The 22,704-nt window shown below is 37.5% G+C and overlaps 1 protein-coding gene across 6 annotated transcripts in view; it reads right to left on the reverse strand.

Moving 5' to 3' along the window:
* The window catches only part of SLX4IP (SLX4 interacting protein), a 101,500-nt gene that overhangs the window by 58,395 nt on the left and 20,401 nt on the right, over window positions 1-22,704 (reverse strand). For 4 of the 6 annotated variants that reach the window (XM_068186078.1, XM_068186074.1, XM_068186072.1 and 1 more), the window contains 2 exons: window positions 9,291-9,380; window positions 6,102-6,240 (listed from right to left, as the gene is read on the reverse strand). In XM_068186078.1, coding sequence (XP_068042179.1) covers window positions 6,102-6,138 — 37 coding nt within the window. In that variant the 5' untranslated portion in view covers window positions 6,139-6,240; window positions 9,291-9,380. The remainder of the gene's footprint in view (window positions 1-6,101; window positions 6,241-9,290; window positions 9,381-22,704) is intronic. The other 2 variants (XM_068186075.1, XM_068186076.1) reach the window with 1 other exon arrangement.

Raw genomic sequence — 22,704 nt, forward strand, 5'->3', positions numbered from 1 at the left:
GTCGTATGGGAAGAAGAGACAAACAAATGGAAATAAGATGAAAGCAAGAGAAAGTGATACAATTCATTAAAGCAGGGAGTATTTTAAGGGTAGAGGTCAAGACTGTTTCAAAACCAACACCAAATTCTTCCTTTTTACAAAAAAACACCAAATTAAACAACTGTCCTATTGTTTTTTTTTTTCAATCCAATACTACCTATATAAAACACTTTATTAAGGACATCTTTAAAATAAGTACAACATTTCATTTCTTACCCAAGACCATAAATAATTTCATGAGGAGCTGCCACCAGGGAAGAAGTAAAATACGGAGAACATATTCAACCCAGATGATGCTGCAGCTGCAACCATCCCATGTAAGACAGGGAGAGCCATTGCTGAGGCCTCTGCCAGTATCAGTGTCACCACAGAAGATCCTTCCAAAGGCAGATGCTTTAGTCCAGGCAGTGCAGAAGTTCCTCACAGCCTCTGACACTCACTGACTCTGACTGAATGAGGCCTCCTTTTCAGAGGGGCACAGTGGTAAGAAAGGCCACACAGGAGAAGACCAAAGACCTACCTTGGCTGTAAAATGCCTAAAGGGGACCCTAAAATACAAGAGCCAAGTGCACATAGTTACTTCCCTGATACTCTGCCAGGCTCCAAGCCCTCTCAGCTCAGGCCTTTAGTGCAACAGAGGAGATTCTGCCCCCTCCCTGGAATACCCTCCCATGTTGCTGTGGATGCAGCACAAGCCTTTATCATATCTGTTATCCTTTGGCAAAGAGCTCCACAGCTCTCATAACTACCACAGCATTTCCATTTATTTGATATGCCCTTGTTCTCAAACTGGAAGAGAATGAGACAAGAAATTATTTCATAGATCTTGGTTGTATTCCCCATAATTGATATATTTTCCAGGCTGAAGCGTCCAGGCACACTTAACTGTTCCCTGTATTGCATTTCCTCATCTTAGATCATCTCTGTTGCCCTTCTTGGCATTTTTCCCAGCTCTATTGTATTACAATCTAAGGTAAGATAGGAAAAGAAATCACATATAAAGAAAACACCCCAAGAGTGTGTAAGTACGGACATTTCTTTTGTTCTTGTCAAATATTCATTACCCTGAGAAAAGAACAAAATGTCAAAAAAAGAAGAGTTCAGATATATAACCTTGATCTTTTAGAAGAAGAATGCTTTTGTGAAAAAAAGATACCCTTATTCCCCATTATCTGGCTGTAAAAAATGGGTGGGGGGGAGGGAAGTAATCTAAAGCAAAACCAGGAAATATTAAGTACAAAATACTAATAAAAACATTTTTCATAAGTTATTGCATAAGTTACTGCATACTTCAGGGAGCTCTGTTGTCACAGACAGATGAATGTAAGTTTAAAGTTCACACAGATCTGCAGGACTTGGCCACAAATCATAAATGAGTCCATTGCAGAGAGCTGCAATGTAATTCTTTTGAGAGACAGATATTAAAATATGCAAGACCAAATCTCAAGTTCATTGGAAAGATTCCTCCCCAGGTCCCTGTGGCAGCACCCATCAAAGTGTTGCAGAGTTGCTGTTCAAGCAAGGCAAGTTAAAAGATTCTAGTTCAAAGCCAACCAAACAGTTTCACAGCAGAGGAGCGCGAGTTAACAGCTGGGAGGGTGGGAATGAATCAGTTTTGCTGTTACAGGACTATAATGTGGGACATAGCCTACAAGCATTTCTCACAATTCATGTCCTACAGCAACTCCTAAAGCAAACTGGGCAGTCTGAAAAGGGTGTTTCCCTTAAAAACATCATCATGTTCAAATTAAAATGCAAGGCCAAAAGAGTTTGGAATATTTACCATCATGATTTATTGTATATTTTTGTGTGCTTGCAGGAGCCAAAAAAATCGTTTCATAAGCAAGAGAAATGTATTTTCTTATGAAATTGCATCTTATGCGTTTTTCTTTATACTAAATTAGACATGAACTTTGACTCCAGATCTTTGTAAGGCTGAACTACTCATAACAGCTCTTGTACCTCTTCCAGTTTCTCATTTTAGTGAGCTTATAAGAAGCTAATGTCTGAGAATTTCAAGTCTGAGACTTCTACCTGTTAATAAAGTACAGTCACATTTGCAAAAAGCAACTGGGTGAAAAGATGGACTCAGGAAACATGATCACAGTAAGCCCCATTTCATGAGAGGAGAAAGTTAAAAATACATTAAAAAGTACACTGAGTCCCAGGGAAAGCAGATAAAATCAAGCTGGGAGCTCACTGTGCCATGTGACAGCATGCTCTCTAATTATTTTCACTGTAGAAGAGACTGTACAATAAAAAGATCTGAAATCAGAGCAAAAATGTCCCACCTTCAAGCCAAGAAAAACAGCAAGGATGCTAGGGAAGGAATGAGAGTAGATCTGAAAATTACTTGTAGGAAAAACATAGTTAACTTTTTCCTCCCTCAAGAGGGGGAAGAAGGTCAGTTTACAATATACCTTCTTCCTTCCTTCCATTTCTAACATTGATATTTCTATTAGCCACATTTTTTTTATCATTTCTCCTTATTGTTTCCTCTGTGTCCATGTAAACCTCACCTTCTTCCTTATAGTTTTCAGGCCTCCTTTTGCCATTTCTCCTGTATTTAATACCTCTACTCAGAGCTCTGTAGTCTCCTCTTCATTCTCACTGCTCTTGATCAAAACCAGACACTTTCTGTGGAACATGAAACTTCAAATAATGCAATCACAAGCCATACCTGGCCGATGCCCTTCTTGCATGATTTTGGCCATGAGGATTGGATGCAGGCAAAATTCAGCCTTTGAAAATCCACCCCATTTTAAATTTCTCTTTAAAAAAATAAAATAAACCGAAGTCAAACACATTTGAACATTAATTAAACACAAGGAACAGAGAGTTTATACCAAAGCCTATGTCCAAAGACTAAATTAAAGCTTACTTTGGCAAATTGTTCATACTGGCCATTTGGGAAGGGTGTGGAAGTTGTTCAGACAGAAGGAAGAATAGGAAGAACTTGCTTGTCTTGGCTACTTTCTCTCATTTTTCCATTCTTTCCTTCTTTCTTTCTTCTCCTGTGTGTAACACCCACAGATTTCCTAATGAGCTGGTATGAGACCCACCACACACTGCCGTGTGGGTGTAACTCAAATGGAAAAGAAATGTAAATTAACAAGTAACTTGCATGGATATTTACATTAAGTGTCACAAAAAATGAAAGGTAGTGTCACTATTAATATTAAACATAATATAATGTTAATACTAAAAATATGCTGTGATAGGTGAAAATTTTCTCTTCAAATTGTTATTAGTAGTAAGGAAGTAGAAGACTTAACAAGTCTTAAGGTAGCCTGGCTTCTAGTTCTGAAATGAAACCTAATACAACATGCCTTGACATTAAAGGCAGTCTAAAATCTTATTAATAGTGGTCTAATAATTCTCTTGTCAAGAAATTTTGAATAAATCCTGCAGTGTGTACAGCAAACTAGTTAAAATTGACTTGTAATGATGCAACTACAGGCAGGGGTGGACTGCTGACCTGAAGCACTGGAAAGAATAAGCAGGCAGTTAATAATCCTGTGAAGGATCCCTCTGTAGATACACACCTCCTCACAAGAGCAGGGGGTTTACAGTAGTGCGACTCCACAGTGACTTGAATAACTTGGAGCAAAAGAAACCACACAGAGCTTGAAGAACTCAGAAACTCTTCCTAAGCTCCAAACACAGCAAGAGCTGCAGCTGAAGCCTTTCCCCAGCAGCACCTCCATGGAGCACACCGGGCTCCTGCATTCCTTTGTGTGGTACAAAACCCTGCCAGCCAAGCAGTGGCCAGCAATATGGCACTTCATCTGTGTGAACAACACAAACCCATCTCCCTGCAGCCCACAAATAGAAGCTGTGATCCCAGAGAGGAGGGCACAACACAAGAGGTAGCTGGTGCAGCCCTCTGGCCCTGTGGCTCACCTCAAAGGGTCAGTCCTTAGAGGCCGGGCCCGTTGCCCCAGTGAACACCCACCTATTCTGTTATTTCCTTCCCAGGTAAGAACAGACTCCAATGGAACTTGAAGAAACTTGATTCTTGGGCTTGAACAAAGCACTCCTTTCTTACAAATTACAGCCTTGAGCAAAGCAGGCTGAGAGAAAAAGAAAGAGTTGGCTTTGGAAGTGAAGCTGAACATGAATGCTCGTTATCACAGCCTGTTTTCTTCCTTTAGTTCTTTATTGTTAATTAATGACAGTGAGATTAACTGCAGAAAACTGATGGAACAGTCATTCTGCCTCATCCAAAGTAAATATCCTTTAATCTAAAACTGTCACTGATATTACTGATGACCTCCTCAAATGCATATCCCTAAGTTTTTAATTTTCAGGAAACAAGGGGAAGAGTCAAGCAGAAGATCAGCTCCCAACCCTGAGACAGCATACCATTATTTTTACTGAAAAGTTCATGATATGAAAGAAAAAAGAAGACCCTAAATTCTAACAAACACACTTAAATTAGTGTTGCATCTGCCCACATATATAAAAACAACCTGGCAGTCTGGCAGTTTTACCTTATAAAATCATAATTTTTTCAAAATCTACTTTTTACTGAGGCGGGAAACTTGAAAAAATAAATAATAAAAAGCATCTCTTCATAAAAGAAAACACAGAAAAACCTCAACAGATCTTAAAAATTCCAATCTTAGCATCTGTAATGCTCACTCACAATCAGAAAAGTACAGGGGTCTGAAAGTTCATGTGCTTGACAAACGATAATAATATTTTAAAGGGATAAAATGTAGTTATGACTTGCAAGGAAAAAAAGGATTTGGAAATCCTTTAGTGGCCTGAAGCACTTCTTGCTTATGCGGTATTGTGTTCTTGAGGGGTGGGAAAAAGCCCAGTTCATGCCAGAAGAACCTGGCTCCCATATATGCCTAAAATTTTGCAACAATAAGCCAACCATACAGTATATAACCTGTGTTTTATCATTATTATTGACAATAGCATGTAAAGCTCCAACCACCAACCAGCATTCTATAGGAATACACCTTTTTCAACAATAGAAAGCATTTTAAGAGACAAAGAACTTGTTCCCAATTGAAACTGTTCATATAATACATGTTGAATTGTAAAATTTATGAGCATATTGATGATCTAATGTAAGTATGTAATCTCATGCATTGCAGAAGCCATACTCCAGTAGAGATCTTACCTGTATTTAACGAAATGTGACAAAGCATGGCCAGCACAGAGCTTTACTACTGCAGCCCCTCTTTTTTGAGACAAGTTTAGGACCTGCTCCAGGCTAGTAACAAACACCAGTAATTTTTTGCCTAAGAACTATTTACAGATTAATTGCTGGTATGATATAAGACCAACAGATAAGCCTATCAACTGTAAACCCAAGCATTATGCCAACAATGAAATGGTATTAAACAAAAACTGGCAGCCATTGAGCCCCAAAGCTGATCTAATAGTAAGGCCCAAGCTACAGAGATCATGACCTTTAGTTTAAAATGTGGATGTACTGAAATGGCACCCACTGGCCTCAACACCCTCACACACACAAAAAATGAGTTCCAAATGGGTGAAGGCTCTTAATCTCTGCACTTCCAGGGTCATGGATTCTGCTGCCAGGCCTGCAGTAGCACTGGTGAAATAACAAATGTCATTTATCACATCACACCAACTTTTTAAGACTGAACAGATTGCCAAAAGTAAAAGGAGAACTAAAGATATTATCTCTCAATTTAAAAATTCTAAACTAAATGGGTGAGCAGAAAGGAGATTTAACTAACCAGGAAGATTTCAATCAATTTTGCAGGACCAAGGATTGTGTAAGGTTTTTTTTTTTTGGGTTTTTTTTTTTTTTTGTTTGGTTTGGTTTTTTTGTTGGTTTTTTTTTTTTAGTTCTAATGATAGGCTCTCAGACAAATAGTACCAGCATTATGTTCACTTTTAAGCAACACAGAAAATTAAAATCCACTTAATTTTTTCACTAACATAGCTGAAGTAATTCCAGACCAAAATATCAACTATTTCAGGCCTTCCTGATAGCAAATTTCTCACAGAAAAAAATAAAGAACAGTATTTTCCACGACACTTTATTGCACACTAAATTAAATTATTTCTTTTACCAGTAAGAAACAAAGGCCCAGATGATCCCTGTTCCATGGTTTTGCACTGACCACGTTGTTTAGGTGCCTCCAAGTAGTGTTTGATCCTTGAAGCAACAACTTCTTCTAGCAGCTTGCAGACCTCCTGAAAGAGAAACCACTGGCCTGGTTTGAACTAAATTTACAGAAACACCCACAGGCACACAGCAGAAACAAATACAAAATTACCCCCTCTTCCATTAAAAGGAAAAACACTGAGAGGAGAAGCACATGAATTAGGAAATGTATGGGAACAAGGAGGGGAATCAAACAATTTTTCTAAGGAAGAAAAGAGGAAGTACATTATGAAATTCTTACTTGGCAGATTAAATACATTATATTACAATACTAACTTTTTAAAATCAGAAATTAGTTTCTGATGCATGCAAAGTAGAAAAAAATACATGTTAAAAATGTATCACAATATTAGGTATTTAAGCAAAATTTTAGTAAAAATCCTCTCAGGAACTGTCAACACACTATTTCTCTACAAGAATCCTTATAAACCACAACAGATATTTTACTCCAATTCTGAGTAATTTGGGGGAAAGGGGGGACTGAGGGGGTGGATAAGACAGAGCAAATTAGGTCACAGCAACTTAATTGCTCTAATTAATTTAGATTTTTCTACTCCTAAAAATAACTGTTCATATCTTTCATACTTTCTTCAACAAAGCACAATAAAACAACATACAACTCAGGAAGAACAAAACCTTCTGCCAGAATTGCCCAGAAAAAAAAAAATACTTGGAGTAAAAAGAAAAAAATTCATCTCTTGAATACCAGAGTAAGTTTTAAGCTTAATACACACACACACACATACTTGAGACCTTTTCCTTAGTATTCTCATTTTCCATTTTTCATAACTATGTGCTCACAGCAATGATACTTTGTGGCACACAAAAATATAATTTTACCTCTATAATGCGTTAGGGTAATAGATAAAATTATGTAAGTAGTATCTAAACTGTCTTGCCTTGGAATTTCCTTTGGATTAATGTAGAAAGTACCCAGAACAACAAATTTTTAATGCATTGCTCTAAATGAAAGCAGGGCATATACATTAGTCAATCACAACCAGTATTTTGTCTTTTCAGTAAGAAATCCATTTTCCTTTCTGCTTGTAGAGCACAATTATAAATTTCTGTATTAGCTTATCCTTCTGTTTAACTCATTAAAGTGCTCCCATTACACATTCCTTCATGGGCCTGTGTTGGGGTTAGAACAAGAAGGTCTCGAAAGCAGCAGAAACATGGTGTGTCTTTGGTTCCTTCCACAGCAATAAACACTACCTTGCACTTCCTTCATTTACATGGAACATATTTTACTTGTTAGCCTTATGGAAACATGATTTAAACAGCTCCCCACAAATAACCATGTAGATCTCAGAGACCAAAGAGAAAACTTTGACTTTGCCATTCCAGGGAAAAAGGGGTATGAAAGAAAGGGCAGGGAAATTGGAAGGGCAGAAAGAGGGGAGAAACTGAAAAACTGCAGCATCTCACAGCAATCCCAAGAATCCTCTACACCCAGCTGGCCACAGCAGTGTGCCATGGTGGTCATTCCAACACCCAGATGTATTTCCTCACACCAGGGCCATGCTTTGGGCACTGGTGCTGTCCCATCCTGCCCTCCACAGCACGTGCTCCAAGGAGCCAGCAGCCAAAGGGCCCCTGGGACAGCATCACCAGGATCCTTGAGCTCAAGCCCATGATTTTCAGCCAGGGTAAGCAGGGGATCAGCAGGAATTGTGTTTGTTACAGAGGCATCCACATTTCCCACAGACAGGCAGAGAGGGCTGCACCACCACAAGCATTTTTTAGAGTTTAGAAACAACAAAAATGCAGAAAACCGCTTGCGATGAACATGTAAAAGCTCTCATAAAAATACGTTGGAATAATCTTTCTTTAGGACCATTTTTCCCCTCACACAAAGATTCTGCACAGAACTTTCAGGAAGTGAATTGCAAAGCTATTTGACTCTCACTTCTCAGTTGCTGAAAATATGCAACCTTTGTACTTCTCTCAAAACATGCAGTCACAGAAATGCACCGAATGCTGTCCTGTCATGCCTCTTTATTAAATCAATCATGAGCTAATTTCCTGAAGTTAATCTCTTTTGTTTTGGCAGTCCTACAAAATACATTTTGAGAACACTTAAAACTCAGATAACCAGGAGAGCAAAACTGGTTATAAACAGAAAAGGTAATGAGCATTCATTTAGTCATAAAAAACTGAGAGATTTTCCCTATTTTCTTATTTCTCTGTTTAATAAAGCACAAATCAGACGAACTACATGCTGCTAAATACTCTGCTTTTGCTCCCCCAGGATATTAATGCATTGTTTCTTTCAATTTCACTGAAATGTATGACTCTGAGATGTCTGGGGACGCTGTGCAGTGACAAGTTAATGATGGCATTATTAGGGAAGCTATCTACTGAAAATGACCGTAAGGGAGAATTGCGGGAAAGTCCACAGGCATCCCAAACACGTCCTGCCTTCCTTTTCAACAGGGAACTTCTCAAGTTCCCACACACAGGAGAAAGCTCCCGCCAGCAACGCAGCACAAGATCTTTTGTGATTTCTCTACACTCTGATCAAAGTTACAGGCAGAATTTTGCTGCTCACTGATTTTCCACAATTTCATCATGATATACACATGACACACTTAAAAATAATGGAAGTTTATTTTCATAAAAGGCAACAGTTCTACTACAGTTTATCTTGCATGTTTATGTTTTCTTGCATCCTCTAAATGCAACATCATTTACACTTCTCAGAATGAGGAAAAAAAATTAACAGGAAGATTTTTCACCAACAAAATGATACCTACCACAATCTGGTTTATATCACTCAGGATAATTTACAAGCATTCATGAGAAACATATTTTTAAATGAAAAGTTAAGTCAGAAGAATCCACACAGCATACATGCATGCATGAATGAATGTGCACACACACACAGAGTTTAAAAATTAAAAAGCAAATTTAAAGTGGTCACTGGTGACCCAAAAAGCACATATGGTTTACATAGGGGTCCCATGGCAACTGCTGATGGTTAGGTATAACTAACAATATTCTCCTAATGCTGAAAAATCCTGAACAGTTCAAGGCAATTCAACTTTTTCCCTGCAGCCATACACTTTTGAAGTAGAATTGATATTTGTTGTACCTCTTTCTCATGATCTGAAAACCAGCTGGTGTCTTTACTGGAGCCTTGAGGCAAAATATGAACATCCACCAAGACAGCAAAGTTCCCACACTGGAAAAAAAAAAAAAAAAAAAAGAAAAAACATGTTGAACTGTAGCTGCTAGGAATGCTAGGAAGCACATGTTGAGCAGACAGGGAGATAGATAAACAATCAGGTAAGCACATGCATCTGATTCAGAGTTACAGCAGGCAGAACATTAAATCATGGAAGGTCATGAAGTATGGAATTAAGAATTTATCTTTGTTTGTGGACTTAACAAGGAACAAGAGCACCAGACCTATCCTGGATAGCTCACTGAAATATTCATATGACAAGCACAAGCATGTGGAATTTTCTTGTGTTATCTAAATACCACTTTTAAATCTGAGTTCAAGCAAATTTCAGTGTGTGAAAAATTAGCTATTCCTTCACCAAACTCACATGATTTTATTTCTGAAAATTTGTTACCACATTAATTATCTAGTTGGTGCTTTAAATTTATTGAGTACTTAAAAATTCAGCATCTTAGAAGTCTTCCTTCTTTCTCCAAGCTACCTAATGTAAAGAACAGCAAGTTTGAAGGACTTGTCAGTGGATATCTGGTACTTACCACATCTGTCATCTGTACTTTGAATGGTTATAAGTAATAACCATTCAATAAATAATAAGGCTCACCTATTACTAAAGACTATACACAGTTGTTAGGATGATATAGGCTACATGCCAAGACACATCAGCTATTTCTGAAATTCCTTGATAGGTACACCTGTATCTCAGGCTTATGGTGTAGCACAAGTACAGTTGCTGAGAGTACCTTTACCTATACCATTAGCTCTAAGAGCAAAAGATTTCGCATCAGTTTTATTAATCACAACAGCATATTTGGTAAATTAAAAACCTCTTGGTTAATAAAACACTTGGATCTGTAAATCAATTGCAAGCAGATGTTTCTAAATAATTATTCAAATATAATTAAAATGTAATTCATGGCCAATATTGTATTATAGTTAGAATACAAAAATTTGGCAAACGAGACAGGCATTGCGAAATAACTTTGAGAAACTTCTAAGTTACTTATAGGTATCAGTCACTGAAAGAGCAGAATGCTTTGATCTATTGTATCAAAAGGCTTCTCTTTCCTCCAGAGAACCAAGAATTGCCAGATGGCTGCAACAGCAGACTTTTCCAAGCTTTAAATGGATGACAAAATATCTCACAAAAATCTCTGGTGAATCATTAGTCAGCTTCAGCAAACCTTAAATTGACTACTGAACTTTAAAGTTAGCAGACGCTGCAGATTATAAAGTGAAAGTCAGTAAATTATTCATGGTTCAGCACTAATAACAACAAACAAGTAGTTGATACATCAAGAAAATTCTAATTATCAAATGCTCCATGTTAACTGGTATCATTTTGTATTGACTAAAAAACTTTATACATAGATACAGATACAAAGTATAGACCTATTTTTCAAGGAGACAGAACATTTGTAATTATTTTCTTCTGAGTGACACTGTCTCAGCTGCCACTCTTTAAACAATTGGAAAAGAAAATAACAAACCACATTCAAAACTATACAATGGAAAAACAGTTAAAATTATCTTGAAAATTTACAAACACACCAAACATTTGTAGTGCTTCAAAGAAAAAACAGATATAAATAGTGCATAAATCCTTGTAATAGTCAAGGTTTCCCAACGGAAGATTTCTATCCCTCTGAGCTTTGGAGCACTCTCCTTTGTAGACAGCACACCTGGAAATATTTCACTAGCCACAAGCCAACGGTTTTGCCACACAATCAGGACAGCTTTGGGACAGGACACAGGGAAGCGTAAGTGGCACAGGCAAAGAGGAAAAGGGGGAGTCAGAGAACACGAGCGCAGCCCTTCCTGAGCCTCACTAGCTGCTATTTTTGTTAAGTCCTGGACGTGATCTGAGCGACAGCTCCCACGCAGGCTCCCCTGCATTCCTGAGCTACACCTGAGCTATGCTTCATGTGCCTTCACAGGGTACAGCTCTGAGGATGGTGCTTATGCTGAGCAGTTCAATACAACTTGGGCTGCTCCAGCAGCAAAGGACAAGTACAGACTAAATGCCAATACAAATAATGGCAGGGAACAGAGGCAAGTGGAGGGAAAATGTACACAGTTTATATTAGCAGATCTGATGCTCTTATAGAAGTTTCTATTTTTATTTTTATTCTGATGACATGCAATTCCATGAAAAGGCTCGCTTTTATTCTAGTGGAAATGAAGTGTTTCCAGTCAGTGTGGCTGCAAGATGCAACTCGTGACTCCTAACTACCACAACTGAAAGGCAAACTAAAAGAACGGCAACTTTAAATTTCACGCTTTCAACATCCATCTCCAAATTTGCACTGAAAATTGTTTTTTGAGGTGTGATTGTCAAAACTAAAACTTGAATGTCTGATTTGATGGGAAACATATTTGTCAAGAATCAATAGGAAAACATTTCACTCAAAAATTAAAGACAGAAGCAGATGCTCCAAGTTGATATCCCCCATAATTCTAGATTTCAAAAAAAATCTTCATTTTTGCAAGCTGTTTTTAATGTTCACATTCTTACTGTAACAGTCTAATGACACTCATTGTGTTACTAAACAAAGGGCTTTAAATGATCTCAGAATGTTGTTAGTGTATTGTTGTACAGCTATGGCATTTAATTGAGAACATCTTTTCAGAAATCAAATTGTTTATACAAATACATCAAACACTTCATAGACCCCTGCAACTGAAAATATAACCAGACATGTAATGGAAACAGAACAAAACCCAACACAAAGTGGTCATTCAAGCAAAGTCATCTGCCCATAACCTGCTGAAACCTTGAAAGAAGCACATACTAGATGGTGAACTATTGTTGAAAATCCCACAAGGAGTAAATAAACCCAAATAAATACTTTTTATTGCTATATCCATTTTTACAATCAATGGGCTCCTACATGGGTACTCTTGTTTCTTTAAACTGCATCATGTGAACAGCATAAAACCAATCTTTATGACCAGACAGTCCTCGGGATGCTGGGCATGAGCAGGGTGGGTCTGTACTCAGTTACAGCACTCCAAATGTGCTGCATCATTACAGCAGACACGTGCAGAACCAGCCTCCCAAGATACATATTAGGGTTCCCCATTGCTGTGATTACAGATGTGGACTGGAGGGTCAGAACTCACTGAAGCTCAGTTGGAACAGAAACATCTGAGAATTTGGCCAGGTTTTGGGATGGGTGGGAAGGAGCCAAGCTGCAACCCCCACACACTCAAAACTCCAGAACTGCTCCGTGATGAACATACAGGGACTGTTTATTTCTACTGCTCCCTCTTCCTTAAGCACAGTGCTACTCTGTTGTTACACAGAGAATTTTACTCCAGTCTTAGATGATGTCTTTAGTTAAAAAAAAAAAAAAAAAGTGATCCCAATGACCACTCAAAAAATGTCATTGGAAGCCCTTTCTGGCATTGTGACAAAATTGATAGGACGTATCATTGGTCTCCAGAATGCAAAAGCACAGCCAAGAGATTTTGTGGGAAAAAATAAAATAAACCACACATAAGCTTATGTGAAATATCTTGTCTTAAAATAAACAGGAAAATTTGAATATTTTCCATCCTCTCTAAGTTCTTTCTGAAAATCAGTTAAGTGTTCTGCACTGAGTCATGCAAGTTCTAATATCTACAGCATTGAGTATAATTATGACCAATTAATCATTGGTCTATACACTGTGCCAACTGTATTATAAAAAAAATTACATTTTCCAGGCTTATTAGAAGTTTATTCTTCTTTACCTTTCTGATCCCAAAGAAAATTATATGTTTTCCTATTGTTTATACTATTAGCACCAATGACCTGCAGTATTTTGAATTCTTCCTCTTACACAGCAATAGCAAGAGGTAAAAATCACTTAAGCAAGTGAGCATACAGCACAAAAAATGTATTTGTCATGATATAATATTAATTTAACTTTCACTTACAAGCATGTATAGGACCACAATAATTTGAGGTAATACACAGTTTCCCAAATCATAGGCACACTGTTCCAACACTTAAATGCCTCAACCTGTATAAACACAGGAGTTAGGATAGGTGCTTACGCCACCACCACTGCTGACGGCTATCAGGGGATAAAGGAATTTTGGTGACAGCTACCACTGTACATTTCTCATTCTTTTAAGTAGATAAAGTTACAATTTGATATGTGTATGACTTTTTCACATATTTTTCTCGAGAATCTCCAGGGTTTTTTTGTTGTTGTATTTTTTTGAGTGGGGGTGGTATCATCTTTCTAGGGAAAAAAAAAAAAAAAACAATAAATCAGAGGGAGGAGAGGGGGGAAAAATAATATAATTTTTTTTCACCAGACACCAAAGTTGCACAGAAATAGTGCTCCCCTGGTTAATGCTCAAAGCAACATTTTTCTCCATCTCTCTATTTCAGGGGGGTTTAGGCACCAACAGGTCACCAGTGAACAGTTTTGCTTTCATAAGATTAATCAGGAGCTCACCTAACAAGAGCAGTTGGCGATTACAGAAAAATTTCTCAACAGCTGATACAAAACCAGAGCAGAACAGATGAGAGAGGCCTCCAGAAAAAGCCAAAAGCAGAATCCCTCTAGGAAATCATGTAACAAGTCCACTCTTCAAAATGCTCAAGAAATATGATGCAAATGTCAGAGGGGAAAATGGATCTATTCCACTTTTGACCTTTTTTCTGGATAAGAGCTGCTTGGTTCTGGAAATTGTACAAAGCTTGTACTTTGTCATAAATTTATATCCTGAAGTCATAGAACAGTTTCAACAAATAAATCCTTCTTATTAAAGAAGGATTATAGCCATCAGCTAACATCACCTAGATCTTTTAAATTCCCTGCTTTCAAAGATCTATGGGGTCACTGCAACAGTAAAAAGGGAGCAGCAGATCCAGGGCAATGCTATAACGGGTTCTAAATAGAAGATCTATCCTCAAAGATAGCTGCACTAAATTATACACAGATTCAGCAGGAATTGGACAATCTAAAATGCAGTCAGACTTTCCAAAAGCAGGGAGAAAATTCCCCTTTTACAAGCTGCATATGAGTTATATCTAAGTAATCTTTCACAAGTGGTTGGCTTACTTTTTTTAGAAGAACAGTTTATGTATGAGGAATTCCTGAAAGGAGGAGTGTTTAATTATCTGGTGTTTTAGTGGAAGAGAAAAGCAATTATCTGAAAGTTCCATCAATAAGCTATAGGCACATTAAGATCACATTGAGAGGTTCCCATGCCAAGCAAAGAGGTGTAAGCAGAGAACAAGCCTTTAGAACAATCCTCTGATAAATGTGGCCTGACAACTCATGAAACTAGGATGCAACATCAAGGCAGCATTTTAGACTCTTAACAGATGCAGATGGACAGGATATTAAACTTAAGAAATAATGTGAAAAAGAAAACAAGAAATACTTGTGAGTGATTCAACTCTTAGGAAAACATAAAAAACACTAAGGAGTTTCAGATCTGATGGAGCTGTGTATGATACTGGAGACTTTCAAATTAAGGACAAACACACTGTTGTTAAAGCACATAGTTGTGAGTGATCCACCCAAATCAACAGATTAAAATAAATTAATGAAGACAACTCCTTCAGAAAACCAAGTACCTGCCGAGGTAAAGGAGCTGCATGTTTTTAGCAGCCTAAGAATGCTGCAGTGCAAACAGAGCCTTCAGTTCATCACCCACAGCCAGGCTAAGCAGTAATTACTTAATCTAAACATCTGAACTGGTCTCGGAGAACTGCTCTATCAGGTACAATGTTGAAAAAGAGGCCTAAATTGCATGAGAGAATTAAGCTTAATTTAGGTTGTCAATCTGTGCTGGTCTGATCCCAATTCTGTAGGAGGTTTTGTAGCCCACATATTGAAAGGAGTCATGTAGTTGGAGCTAAAACAATTGCAAAAAGCAAGTTTTTCCTTGGGGCTAAGTCTCCAAGTAACAGTGCAATCTCACCATCGTTTTGAAAGGATATACCATGTCCCTGCCTGTGTCAGGACTGATCCAGAAAAACAGAAATAGCAGCAGAGTATTTGCTCAAGATAATAAAAAGATAATTTGAGATTCCAACAAGCTGCTTTCACCCTCTTGTTGTAAAGTATTATTCTAAAAACGTTGGTATTTTTTGAATCATTGTGAGCAAACGATGATGAAATATCCATATCTGCAACAACCTGCTTTTATCCCACTTCAGGTTGGGGAAGGTGAGTGGCCATATTAACTGAGGAGGTGAAAATATTCACAATCTACCCAAATGCAATTAATTCTTAATTGTAAATTTTTAAAGACAGTTCCTAGGGCTCTGCCACACCAACAGAGTGCCACAAGATACCATATTATTGTGTATCACCTGATCATTAGTAAGTGGGTGCAGATAAAGATTATTACCTTACCGAGCTCTTACCCTGAGCTATCAATAATAACAATGATAAAAATTTGCTATTATTAATTTGGTCATTCATGAGAAGAATTGCCTCGTCATTGCTGTATTAAATTGGAGTTGGGGACATTCTTTCAGGTGCTACAAAGTCAGTTCTGGGATTTTGTTTCTTCTCCAGGTGAGAAGAAAAAGGAACTTGTACACACCTTGTACAAAACACTCTGCATGGCTGAATTATTCAGTTTGTAATGATCAGGTCCTATAGCAATAGGTATCAAAACAACTGCAATGACTACTAAAGCTTCCAGAACTCCTAAAGACTGACAACTGTAACATGACAACATAATTTTTTTTAAGAAATTACAGCCAGTAATAAAAAGGTTTGAGGGCCTTTTTTAGACATTCAGCTTGTTAAATGATTTTCACAGGTTTTCCCATACATACTTTACATGCTGTAATTTAACACAATGTAATGTAATTTAAATAATACATGCTGTATTTTAATATTAATCTGTCAGACTTTAAAGCATCAAAAAAATCACCAAGTATGTGTTGGCAAGCTACTGATGGATTTGTTCAGCATGAAAAGAGCCACCATACAAGAGGGCTGCAGAAATTAGCAATGTACCACCTGATTTTATGAGTTTCTGCATATACCAGAAAATGAAGTGCAATAAAAATTAGGTGGAGACACCACCCTCAGTATCTTCTGATGTAAACACTGTCAGAGGAAATAAAACCAGACATCAGATAGCACGAAAACACAATTTACAAGCTTCCTATAAGATGAAGCAGAGAAAAACCACAGTGTTTGTTTCACAAGGTAAGGTGCCCATTGCTGAGATGAAGGAGCAGCAGTTCTCAAGCACATGATGCACCCACAAATATATTTCTGAGTTATTTGTCCAACAGCTGCAGGGATGGGCTGACTTCCCTCTCACAAAAACAGAATGGGGAAGTGAGGGCAGGTCCCACGCAGGAAATTGTTCCACGTGTCCAACTTCGCAATTATTTCAGATTCCTTTTTATTCTAAGCGATGAGGTCTCACCTGCGCTGAAATTCCCCTCCTTCCCTGCCTCTCCTGACAATGCTACCTACCGCAGCACACAGCTACTGAATGGGGAAGCAGGAGGCAACACAAAACCAAACCCAACATCTGCAGCCCATGTTTCAATGTAAAATACTTGCAGATGCTAAATCTTTATGCCAAAATAATTTAACAGATTAAAGATAAATTAATTGCACATGATCAGATTTTAAGACAAATACATAGAGCAAAAGTATTTCTATTTGCTAAAAAAGTGTAGCAAGCCAAACTTCTTAATATTGTTAAATTTACTGAAATGGTTGAAACATTGCATTTTCCAAGTACGTAAAAGAAATACTTTTAACTCTGTGTTTTAACTAATTTGTCTAAACCCAGCCAGGAAAGTTTCAGAACAGCAAGAAAGCTTTTTCAGAAACAGCATAAGAAAAAAGTGACTCATGCTGAAAAAGGCATATTACAAAAGTGACACCCATTGGACAAAATCCTTCTATTAAGTGGGAACATATTAAGTCAACACAGGGCAGAAGAAGAGGAAAGTTCAACAAAATATTCAATGCTTTATCTACAGAGGTACAAGGGAAGAAACAGATGAGTCCTCCAAAAGAACAAGAGATGCGCTAAATCTTACTGCTGAAAAAACAGAATCAAATGATGGAGAATACATCATATATCAAAATGGAAACAGATCAGCAAAAACCTCAAGGAATTACCAGCTGGCAAGCAAAGGGATATAATTTTTTCTTAATGCCCAAGGAAAAAAAAATCATTTCATCTGGCATTGAACAGAGTATATAACAAATAGACCTTATGCTTAAATAAAAAGAAAAAATAATAGGAGCAACAAGCAATTTAAAAAAATATATAAAATATGAACATAGTTGAACACTGAGGAGTTGGTGAAAGGCAAGAATGGATTGTGGAAAGTACCTGTTGGAGTGTTTGTCACCAGAAAGGCTCCTGGGACTAAAACATGACTTGCTAAGGGAGCTCTTTCCCCATTTGTCTATCCTTGTCTATCCTTGCTCCAGACTATCTTACATCTCTATCTTACATCTCTCCCACAGGTCAGCACCAACCAGAGCTGAGCAGGCAGAACTGTCCCCTACCTGAAACAGTTTTGATTCAACATCTGTTTTAAAATGCATCCCACCACCTACCAAGTCTGACAGGAATAAACAGGGAGTGACTATTTATGTATCTCTCCTAACAAACCTCTGGGAGGAGAGCAGGGTAAAGAGAAGCAGGTGGTGGATGACAAGACCTTAACTTAAAATTGGATGCAGCTCAAAAAATGCACCTGACTCTGCTCCAACCGTGGGCCTTCAGGAGGCCCCAGGAACCCATCCCTGACCTCTAAGGGAGGCAGGTGAGTACAGCATTACAATGCACAGGTTAATCAATATTTATTTACATGCCCCCAGCAGGCACACCAAATGTTTCTAATTCATAAAAGTGAATCCTTCTGCAAATATTCCTCTTCCCACAACTCAGTTTCTGAGGTTGGGAAGTTAATTTTTCTTCTAAAAATTTATTTACATCACTTAATTGACTCTAGTCTCTTCCAATAGGGGAAAGGAAGATCCAAACAAAGTATGATTGTTTCTAACATGAAAATAAACATTTAAAGAAACAAATTCAGTACTTTATGTAAGAAGAGCTCAATCTCTAACTGGCTTTCTCAGTTTCTATAATTCCTTTTCACACTAAGTGCACTGATAGGTATTATATTCACATGTGGTCAATCACATCATGAACACCCAAGGAAAAATATAATATACAGACATCATGGGTAACACATTGCTCATTTTCACATATTATGAAGAGTAATAGAAACAACATGGTCCCAAGATTTCAGAGAAGCTCCATTATACAGATGAGAGGGCTGGAATGGCAAGAAAGACTGGTTTATTCTCAAAAATAACATTTCTCTGTTTCAGTGGGATCAAGAAAGCTGTTGCCTTAAAGAAAAAAGGATGTAATTTTAGTACAGTCAAAAAGGACAACCAGTACCTAGCATTTCAACTGCTATTTGCAAATGCCTTTTAAAAAACTTTAAGTTTTACATTTCAAGGACTTGATATTATTTTTTTTCCCAAGTTTCCCGTGGATTATGTTACTAATTGGAAATATGTGGGAAATACTTCCCACAATTATGCTTAGAAAAATTCCAGTGATAATTAGCACCAATCCTCTTACATGTGGAAAACATTAAAATCACTGAAAATGATAAATAGCATTGATTTTATGCAACAAAATGTAGACATTAAATATATAAAACATTATATTGGGTCCATAGTGACCCACCTGTATGCTCTGACAGCAACAAGAAGTCTACAGGAAGAGGTTAAAAACATAAGTAAATAATGATACGTTCCTCAGCAGATGCATTAGACTTCTGTCAACATGAGATCCCGGGTTTTATATCTCATAGGCTGCATCTGTATTTGGAAGTCATCAGTGATTGTTTTCTCCCAGAATTTGTGAACTGGTTTATAGAACTGCTTGAATATTTTCAAATCCTGTGGCAAATCCAATCACAGTGCACTAAGAATCACATGTTCTAGTTCATCATCATGTCATTCAATACTGGGGACTTTTTGTACAGCTGCATTTTAACCTTTCATACCTCAGCTCCCTGCTCAGGTCCTGTACAAATCCAGTGTCTGCCCAAAGCTCCCTGTTCAGCTCCAGTACTGCCTCCATCCTTCAGCCAGGGAATCTGTGCACAGACCTTCTTCTTCAGCTCACCTAACAGCCTTTGGTGAAGGCCCTTGTCCATCCCTTCTGGAGGATCTGAAAGGGTTATGGCAATCAGATTTCCCTGTCCTTACACTCACTCCCTCCTGTAAAGGTGCCAGAAGGCTGTGATGCATGTAACTTCTGTTTACAATGGGTGTTCTGACTTTTCCCCGCGTTCCACCAATCCCCATATCCATTCATTCTGCCCCACTGGAGTTTGTGCTAATTTGCCCAACACGGATGTCAGACACTGAATTGACAAATTTCTATTCCTATCACTCAAGGCACTCTCACGTATGTGGAGCAAGGATAGTTTAACACAAGCAACATCTGCCAAAGTTTATTCTTCACACATATTCTAAAAGGTGGCTTTCTGTGTACTTATTCCAGTGTAGAGTACAAATTAACTAAAACTAAATAAATTCATAAACTACATTAATACCAGTTGTTTCTTATGCAGCTGAGAACATGATAATACTGGAAAATTAGTTTCCAAAGTTAATGCACGTGTTTCAAAAAGGTCAGCTTTTTAACATATTAATAAACAGCAAAACTCTACAAATGCATCTTAGCATCCTGTCCTATTGTGTGCAAATATAGAGAATCATGCTTAAGCTAATGCCTTGTCCTTCAGGAGGCCGACTGAGCTTCACTTGTTTTCCAGATTCCCCCTATAATGAATTAAAACTGTTGGGAAAAAACCCACTTTCTGTAAAATAGTCCCTTAAAATTCTTATTTTTATCATTTTCTATCAAAAATTACATATATTTGTACATTCACCAGGTTCTTTTTCTCCCTGCTCCACCAGTAACCCTATTGCACAAAACTCCCATAAGTTACCTAATTCTTCCATGAAAATTTTCCTGAATTTTAATTCAAGACTTTCTCCATACCTGCCAAGGTCAAAATTCCTCCTTAATGCATTTTCTAAACAGGCAAAAGCTACAGTAAAACTGACAGCACAAAGCAGCTCAATAAATTCAGCTATGCCATTATTGGTTTTACAAGATGTCACCTGGCTGAATTAAATCTTGCTTAATTGCAATGTTTATGTCTGCCCAGCAAGATGTTAAAATGGAAAATTAAAACTGAATTACTTAACATGTCTGCAGCACACCTAATTTTCTATAACCTGTATCCACCTGCTTAGTTCTCCAAAGGTGAAAGAAATAGTTTAAAGGCTACAAACTTCCCTGCTTGCTGTACTGAAACTTAATGCCCATAATCAATAAAAATGAGAGAACCATCACTGTCAGCTGCTTCATCTCTCCTGAGGAGTAAGCAAATCATTATCATCAGTTCCAATACTGCTCCTATGAAAAATGAAATTTTGAGACTGATGCAGCACTTGCATTAATAAAACCACCAGTGCATTTTACTTTACACAAAGCAACAATCAGTTGCTAGAGATGTAAAAACTAGGCCCAGATTACACTCCACGCCAACAAAAACAACTGTTCCTTAGCTTGCTAGTCCTTTCAATTTATTGCCATAGCATGCAGATATAACTCCTATTTGTAATCAACCAAAAAAAATTAAAAAAAAAAAATTGGTGCATCAGCCCAAGAGAAGACTTTTTTCCCTCCCTGCTCAAGTTCTGGTCTATATCACTCTCAGTTCCTAAGCCTCCTTCCACTTCTCCTTATCTCGGTCTTCATTTTCCCTCTGTCAAATCCTGTTTTTCCAGGAAGGAAAGTTATGGTAAAGATGAGGAATATTGTTCAGCACCTCTTTGCCCTTTGGCACTGCTATCAAACACAGGGATTTTATCTGCCACATTAGCAGAGATCTTACAAAAAACACATTCCTTTTTGTATAATGTACATGGTGGTCACTCAAACAATAACCAGTAACAGATGTCTGAAGTGAGGAGAATGGACTATTTAAATAGAACTTTATAAATTCTGATGATCCCTTCCCAGATTTGAGACCTTGACACTTAATTTATAACTATCAGTATGGCCCTATCCTTCCCTTTCTGTGTTTATTTCTAGTTCCAACCTGGTAAGGATCCTTTGCCCATCATGCCTTAAGTTTCTCTGTGACCTTGCAGATAATCTTACCCTCAACTTGCCTTCATTTAACAGTGTAGAGATAAAAATGAAAAAAAAAAAAAAAAAAACCCAAAAAAAAAACCCAAAAAAAACAACTCTGCAAAGAATCCAGCACCCAAATAAGGAATTCTGTCAGGGCTATGAACTTACATGCTTACATAAAATTACTGGCTTCATTCAGCACCCTGCAATGACCATCTGGGAAAGTTTTTCTTTCAAAGGAAACACACAAGTATGAAAGAAATGTAACCTGCCAGAGTCCACTGAAATTTTGATGGTACAAGATTTGTATTTAGGTCTCCTTGCCAGGGGTTTTCAAACAGCACTGTCACTCAATATGCATGGGAAATTAAGTAGTAACTGCTTACAGTTCAATATCACAAGAAAGAATGTTAGAATTGGAATTTTAGAAGAAAATTCTACATGAATCTATAGCTATAAAACTTATCTGCCAACAGCACTTTCACTCATATAGAAACAGCAGAATTAAAGATCCATTTGACATAGTACAGAAGCAGATTTTAAGACTACAGTCTTTATAAGGCTGCATTATGTTTAATTACCTTGTTCTCACAATTTCTTTTAAGATAATAAAGATTTCTGTATGTACTTCTGGATACAGATGCTTAAGAGAAAACTATTTTTTTAAAAATGTTCTTAATGATCCATCTCACTAAAACAAAGGATATCACCAATAGTAGAAGCAATGGAAAAGAACCGATTTCTAAAAGGCATGGTCAGATTCTGCCATTGTAACAGCTCTGCATAGATGCAGAACAAGTTTACAGACACAAACAGAGACTGTCAATCGTTATACTTGTGGACAAAACTTATCCTTCAGTATCTTTAGGCTTGTAGGTCTAGTAGAAGTTTAACATTCCTGATTAAATTTTTCAAACAGTTGAATAAAATGAACAATAATCCCAGAAAACGTGCAATTCTCAACATTTAAAAACTCTGCAATAAGCTTCAACAGCAAAACTCCACATACATTTTGCTGAATACTTTCAGACATGAATTTCCCGATGATTTGTAGGAAATAGACTTCCCTTCTCTTCTAAAGGCAGTGCAGCAGTAGGATTTACCCTGTGCAGGCAGTAGATGAACAGACCTGTGAAGCATTTCTCCA

This window comes from Anomalospiza imberbis, chromosome 3, assembly GCF_031753505.1.
Source record: "Anomalospiza imberbis isolate Cuckoo-Finch-1a 21T00152 chromosome 3, ASM3175350v1, whole genome shotgun sequence".
Classification (NCBI taxonomy): Eukaryota; Metazoa; Chordata; class Aves; order Passeriformes; family Viduidae; genus Anomalospiza; species Anomalospiza imberbis.